This window comes from Geospiza fortis, unplaced genomic scaffold, assembly GCF_000277835.1.
Source record: "Geospiza fortis unplaced genomic scaffold, GeoFor_1.0 scaffold41, whole genome shotgun sequence".
Lineage (NCBI taxonomy): Eukaryota > Metazoa > Chordata > Aves > Passeriformes > Thraupidae > Geospiza > Geospiza fortis.
Window position 1 is genome coordinate 2870496 of NW_005054299.1, and position 7906 is coordinate 2878401.

The window sequence follows — 7906 nt, forward strand, 5'->3', positions numbered from 1 at the left end:
CAGAGCAAGGTTACAAGAGCTCAGTCCAAACAGAGCCTTGGGACACCTGGTCTGCAGGCCCTGAAATGTTTCTGATGCCTAAGACAAATTTTGGATCTGGATTCACAGGAAATGCAAAGCCATTGCTGTCACCTCATGTTAGCTGACATCTGCAGTAGAGCTGAGACGTCTTTGGCATGCTGTGAGAAGGTAGATGATAAAATGTGCTTTTCAGAGGAACCTTTCCTGTGTTCCTGGCTGCCTGTTGTGGATGGCTAACCAGGATCAATCTGACAGTCTTTGTCAGGTATCCAGGAGATATGCCTGCAAAGAACAAGACTTAAGGAGAGGCTTTATTTCTTGCCAGTATCCATCTACCACCCAGCTGGACTGTTCTAGGACAAGCTGCATGCCAGGAAGGTTTGGAGTAGAGTGAGAGTAATCAGGGAAAAAGCAAGGGAACTTCACAAAATGCACGTGTGCATTTGTGCACATGGACCCACAGTGGGACCACCAGAGTGGTGGGAGGAGGGCTGCTGGGAAGTGATAAAGAGGAAGGCTCTTTGTATCCTGAGAAGTTATAACTCTGAAAAACACATAAAAAACATGTTCCATCATGTAGCAGAGTAGTAGCGCTGTCCTACCCCTTCAAAAAGCAAAACAAAAGGAATATGGCTGTTGTTATGTGATTGAGAATGGAAGCAGCCATGCCTTCCATTTTCGTGCTTCTTCCAGGCACAGGCCATGAGATGATTCTTCTTGTCACTTCTCAGCTTCTTTTTCCTGTGAGTGCCATCAGCAGCATAGTGACTCCTGCATCCTTCACGCATTCTGTTCCTTCTTGTCTCGGTGCCAAGACACTGCATCTGTGCCTCAACCAAGAAGCTCTTGGAAACAATGGGATTTCCAGTGTGCCCCTTCTCCTGGCAAAGGCTAAGAGCATAAGAAACTTTTTTTTTTGGTCTCATGGTTTTGATTCCTTTTCCTCTACAGTCTGTCATCTTGTGTTATTCCTCTTGACTTTAAAATGTTTTTGCTGTTGGCATGCCTGCACAATTCCTTTCCATGTTCCTGCTCTTTCTTTTATTTTCTTTTTTTTTTTTAATTTTCCTTTTCATTTTCTTCTTTTAGCAGCTCATGGACTTAATAGAAAGGAAGATTTTTAGTGCAGCAGTTGAAGGACTGATCTGAGAAGATAGGCTAGAGCTACTATGGAGTGGCAAAATTGCTTGTTTTACAATTGTTAGTGAGGTCATGGCAAGCAATGCTGGCTGCTCACACAGTACTTGACCACTTAAAAATTAAACAGTGCCTGGTCTTTGCCAGTTCCCCTACTCCCCCACATTCTGCTGCACTGCTCTCCCTCACGGAGCTGCAGCTAATTCACACCCTCTGTCAGGTACCCCTGCACTGCAGCTTGCCCTGCCCTAATGCTTTTCCTCCCTCTCTTTGATCTCAGTTTGAAACTATTGCTGACACGTCTGATTCATCAAGCAGCGTCACTCTCAAAAGATACACAACGCACTTTGAGGTAGAGTCCTCAGCTTGCAGAGTGGCCAGACGTGTGGTGTGTCAGATGACCCAAGCATGCACAAAGGCATCTGACACTGCATGTTTCTCCTGGTGGGTGATGATTTTTCCCCTGGTTATGAAAAGATCTGCAAACATCTTCTTGCTGTGCAAGTCTAGGCTATCATTCTGGTAATCAAAAATCTTTGGACTTCTGCTTGTTGGTACTTCAAAAAAAAATTAGGAAGAAGAAAAGAGAAAAAATGGGGAAAATTCTGGTTTAGTGTTGTTGGGTTTTTTGTTTGTTTTTAATAATATGATTGTTCTATGCTTTTTTTCTTCTGTTTATAACAACTGCATGATTTTGAGGCATGGTTTTCTCTGTTCTCTTCCACTCCTGCTTTTGTTTTGTTCAGCTAAATTATTTAAAACCATGCCCTTTATTTTTTTTATTTACTACCTTGTGTCTACCTTACAGGGACTGGCAGATACGAAAATCCCAGGGGCAGGTTCTCCCACGAGCAACCGCAGTTTCCGCCTGGGAGCCGGGGGGAGGAGGCCGAGCCAGGGCCAGCTGAGCCGCACGTACTCCCCCGCCTCTCTCCATCGCAGTGTCAGCCAGCTGCTCCACCTCTACGACAAGAAGACTTTTGATGAATCGCCTTGGGATGCCATCCTTCACAACCATCGCACTACTGGCCGTGGCTTGGTAAGGGCTCCTGCTCCCCTGGGCTGCTGCTGTGCGTCACCTGCTAGAGATTTGTCTGCTCTGTTGGAATCATGAGACAGTCTAAATGTCATGACTTTCTGGAGATATGGCCAAAAGGCCTAGAAGGACATGGCCATAGCTTAGATCCTCAAAATTCCTCAAGTCTACTGTTCTCTTCTAGACTTGCAGGTGATCACACACTGCTCTTACAGGACTCAAGTGATCCATGTGCATCTCTTTATGGTTTCCACTGAACTATTAACTCCATGGTTACCAAGGAAATGCACCTTGAAGAATTCCCTTCTATTTGGTGTTTTTTTAATTTCCATGCAATTCAGCAAATGTACATGTCCGAGGTGGGATGTCTTGGTATCCTTCACACATTTAGAGCCAGAGGCAGGAGCTTGTGTTTTATTGACTCCTGTTCTGTTAACTGGGACTCAGGTGCTGATGATATCTGCTCAGTCACAATGCAGAGATTTTGCGAAAGCTCAGATCTCCTGGCATGTGTGACAAATTAATTCAAACTCTGCCCATGTGGGGCTAGAATAAGGTTAGAGGGCAGGCAAAATATTTCTCTTTTAATACAGGACAGAACTAGACAGTGTCATCAATAGGGATCTGAACACACAGATACAAGGCATGATTTTCAAGCCAAGGACAGTGATGACCTCCCTTCCTCCTTGTCACAAGGAAACAGGCTTTTTAACTTCCAACCTTCCCTGACCAAATACATGAGAAGGGCTTCAGTGGTCACTGAGACATGAATTTGCTTCCTAAAAAATATGAAAATTAAGGTTCCTAAAAAGAACCCAGAATGGGGATAAAGGACCTGTGAGGTAGTAACAAAATTAGATGGTTAGTGAATGCAAGTTAGCGAGTGGATCTTGTCCAAAATGCAAATGAATTGGAGGATAGCCTGGCACATACATCCAAGCAGATTCCTCAGACTTTCACCTTCAGTTCACCAAACAGCTGGAAGGGCTGGAACATACAGGCTTACCACAGAATAGGGGTGTTGGTTCCATCACTGTCAAACCCACTTAGACCCCAACAGCAGGACCAAGGAGGCCAACAAGGTAGTGATAACTCTAGGCAAAACCCCTCTAGGTACAGCTTAACCTCCAGCCTGCACTCAGCAGCTCATGGACTTCCCAATCCAGTGGTATCATGAGTCAGCCTTGCCATTTTCTCAGAGCTATCAAATCCTTGTGATTTAATTCCCTGGGGACTAACAACTCACCCAGGGTGCCCCTTCCTGTGCTCTCATTAGCCAAAAGAAAAGCTCCTGCTGCTCAGAGGGAGCTCTTGCTCCAGCCACTTATCTTGGGCTGACACCATGACTTAGTTTAGGTTGCAAAACCCCCCATGTGCATGTTAGAATGAGTTTAAAAATACTCCAGTGAGTTTCAGGAGTGGCAGAAGCCAGAAAACAAAAATTTTCATTTCCTTTTGGTGGCAGGCAACTCTCACAGCATGAGCTCAGCTGCTTTATCAAATCAGCAGCACTTCTGTCCATCATCCTCACATTAGACATGTGTACAAAACATATACAAAAAATGTATTTGTTTTGGTTTAGGATAAATTTGAGAGAAAAATTTTAAAGGGGATTTTTAGAAAGTAGGTTTAAGTTTTTGGTTTTTTTAATTAGCTTGGGAAAAGATATTTTGTAGAAAAGTGGGAAAATTGTTTATTTAATAGATAATTATTAGTATAAAAAATGAAGAATAACAATAAATTTTTTGTGGCTTTAAAAGATGATAAATTCTGAAAGTTTTTTGTGGTTTGTAGTTTGGTTTATTTAGTTTTTTATTAGTTTTTTTGGTTTTGGAAATGTTGTGGTTTAGGTTTGGCCAGGTGAGTTGGTGTTTTTTTGGGTGTTTAGTTCAGAGTAGGTTTAAATAGTTTTAAGAAAAGGAAAAAAATTATAGTTTAGGAATTTTTTTTGTTTGGTTAGTCAAAAAGTACTTAAAGGTAAAGGAGAGTTTTGTTTTGTTGTTTGTGTGGTACATAATATAATTTAGGAGTTGGAATGTGGAGGAGTGAGAGCAGTTTTTGAAAAAAATTGTGTGGGGTAATTTTGGTGTTTTTTTTGTTTTTAGAATTAGTTTAAAAGGTGTAAAATTTATTTTGGGTTAAATACATGAATGGGGATATAATTTAGTATTATAAACTTATTTTGGAATATTTTATTTTTATCCTGTTAATTATTAAAATTAATATAGTTAAAATTTTATAAATATATATTCTATATACTATATAGAATGTATAGCTATATATAGATAGATAATGGTAGTAACATCTAGTAAATAGTGATATTTATATATAGTTTTTATTTAATAATTAGGTTTTTCTTGGTATATATGGTGTAGTTTTATTTTTTTGTATTAGTTATAATGTGTAATTTGGTTTTTGAGTAATGATAATTTTATGAATGGGTCTGTTTGTATTTGAGGTAGAATTATTTAAACTTTTTAAAATAAATTTTTGATATGTGTCATTGGTATTTTGGTTTTGATTATTTTATATAGGGGTTTAGATTGGGTAGGGTTAGTTTTGTTGGTGGAATTTTGGATGTTAACTAGGTGTTTTTTGTAAATATTTTGAAATTTTAAAATATTTTTTATTTAATGTTTAAAGGTGGTTTTTAATAGTTTATTGTATTTTTAAAATTTTGTTTGTAGTTGGTATACGATAGGGGATATGGTATATTTATTTCATGTTATGGTTTTTAGTTTAGGTGTTGATAAGATTTTTTTTAAAATCAGTTTTGTTGTTTGATTTAATATTTTAAGGGTATTATATTTTTAAAGGATTTATTTTTTAAGGTTTAGGATGGTGTTATGGGTTGCAATGTGAGGTATAGGGCAGGTTTTTAGTTATTTTGTGGTGGTTTTTATTATTGTGAGTATATAAAGTTTATTGTGGGGTGTTTGGGGTAGTGTGATGCAGTTAATTTGTTAGGATTTTATATTTATATTTGGTTTATTGTTTATATTTCAGGGGTTTTAATTGTTTGGTTTGTTTGATGGTAGTATATGCTTTATAGTTATAGATAATTTGAGAAATAGTTTATGATTAAATTTATTTTTTGGTTTTGTATTTATTTTTAGATGGTAGTTTTTGAGGATTTGTGGTATTGTGGGTTTATTGAATTAAGAACAATTTTTTTGTGTCATTAATTTAAGTTTTTGATTTTTTTTTGGTAGTTTATTTGTCGTTTTGGTGTTTTTTATTAGTTTGATTTTTGGGGATATGGGTATTTAATAGGTGGATTTGTATAGTTAGTTTTTTATTTTGGTAGTGATATTTTTTATTTTTAATAGTTTAAATGGGGGTTTTTAATGTTAATTAGGGCTTTTTTAGTCATTTTTATAGAGTATTGGTTATTAGTTATGAATTAGTGTAGAGGTAGAGTTTTGGGGGTTTTTAATAATGTTTATGCTTAGTTGAAAGGTTTTGAGTTTAGTAAGTTCATTTGATTTATGGTTTTTTTAGTAGCTTTTGTAAGTTGTATGGGTTTTTTATATTAATGTTTTAATTTTTGTCTTATTTTTATAATGTGATAAGAATTATTAGTTTTATTTTTATAATGTGATAAGAATTATTACATAAATAGGAATCCATTATTTTTATAATGTGATAGGAGTGATTTCCACTCTTTTAGTAAAAAGAGTGCAATGAGATTTTTTTGTTGGTGGCTGGTTGTATGGTGGAGGTTTTTTTAGCTTGTGTTATTTCTTTTTGGTTTTTTTTTAATGATATTAAAGTTTTTATATTTAGGTTAATTTGTCATTATTTTTAAAAGTTTAGAGTGATTTAGTTTTTTAATATGGGTGTGTTGTGTGATGAGGGTAACTGATTTGTTTTATGTGGTGTTGGTGGTATGGTGGGTAGAGGGAATTTTTGGTTTGAATATTTATTTTAGTATTGGCTGGTGGGGTGTTAGGAGGAGTTGTATTTTGTTGTTGATTATTTTTGAGGAGGTTTGGCTTTTTTATGGATTGTTAATTTTTTTTTTGTTGGAACGTAGTTCGTTTTGGATTTTTTGTTATTTTGGTTTTAGAATTTCAGTGGTTGGTTTTGAGTTGTATTAGGTATTTTTTGTTAAAGATTTTAGGATAAATTATGGGTTTTGGTTGTAAAGTAGAGCATGTTTTTTATATTTGGGTTTGATTTGATTGGGTTAAGGGTTATTGTATGAGTGATTTTTTGTTTGTTTGGGTAAAGGTTTGTTGTTTAGGGTTTAATTGGAAAGTAGGTTTTTTGTGGGTGAGTAGGTAGAGAGGGTTTATAATTTGGTTGTATTTAGGAATATATATTTTTGAAAAGTTTATGGTGTTTCGGAAAGTTTGTGGGTTGTTTTTTGCTTGGTGGAGATGTGATTTTGCTGATGATATTGGTGGGAATTTGATGTTCATTTTGTTATTTTATTTTTAGGAATTGGATTTTTTGAAGTTTTTCAATTTTGTTTACTTTTTGATGGTGAAATTGGTTTTTAGGAGAATTTGGATGATTTTTAAAAATATTTTTATTGTGCTTTTTTATATAATGATGTTATTGATGTATTGTAGATGTTTCGGAGTTTTATTTTTTTTAGTGTAGTTTGGATTAGTTTATGGTAGATGGTGGGATTGTGTTTTTATTTTTGGAGTAGTTGGTTATAGGTGTTTTGTATATTTATTGTAAAAATTGTGTGATAGAGATAAAATTTGAGTTATTTTTGGATAAGAGAATAAGTTTAGAGATTAGAAATATATGAAGGTTTTTGTTTTGAGAGATTATGATTTTAAGTAATATAGCTATTGATTGCTTTATTTTATTATAGAGTAAGTATAATTAAATGCAATTAGTATAGGGTTTTTTATTTTTTGGATTATGTGTACAAAAATGTATTGGCAATATTAATAGCAGTAGATTACTTTGTTGTTTTGGATTTTAATTTGGAGTTTTAGTATGTTTGCGATGGTAGTGCTTAGTGGTGGAGTTACTTTAAGGTATGATAGTCTATACTTAATTTTTAGGTTTTTTAGATTTATGTATGTTAAATGGGGGTTGTTGAAGAGTGAGTGGGTTTTATTGATTATTTTTTTGGCTTTTAGTTTATGGATTATTTTGTGGATGGAAATTATGGCATTTTGAGCTGTTTTGTACTGTTGGCAGTGCACTGTCGAGGTGGCAACTGGTATTTGTTGTTTTTTTATTTTAAGGAGTTTTAGTGTAGATTTTTTTTTTATAGTTTAGGTAAGGTGTTTAATTCCTTAATGCTCTTTGTTTTTACAGCCACTATCTCAAAAACTTACTTGAGTTTTTTTTTATTTTTGAAATATTTCTTTGGAGGAAGTCTATGCCTAAAATGCATGGGGCTTCTGGGCTAGTTACAATAGGGTGTTTCTTTTATTCATTTTTAGTCAGGGTCATATCAGTACATCGCTTTACATTGCCCTGAACAAACCCAAGGCAAGACTCTGCTCCTGTGTTGTTCAGCTACTCTCTTGCAAAAAAACCTCCTGCCATGTTTCTGAGTCAGTTCTTTCTCTTTATTACGCACAGTAGCTTAGGAATAGTGGTTTCAAAGTTTGGTTCACCCCTTTGTCCAGCCTGCAAATCAATCTAGTGAATGGTTGCAGTGGCCCAGGACACAAAACTGCAGTAACAGTGCTAGTGCCCTCTTTATGCTATGGAAGTGGTTTATTTCTCTCCTGCTTT

At 35.5% G+C, this 7906-nt stretch overlaps 1 protein-coding gene across 1 annotated transcript in view; it reads left to right on the forward strand.

The window, feature by feature from the left end:
- The window catches only part of USH2A (usherin), a 371949-nt gene that overhangs the window by 363402 nt on the left and 641 nt on the right, over positions 1-7906 (forward strand). The window contains 1 exon segment of the mRNA XM_031059531.1: positions 1967-2197. Within this exon segment, the coding sequence (XP_030915391.1) occupies positions 1967-2197 (231 nt within the window).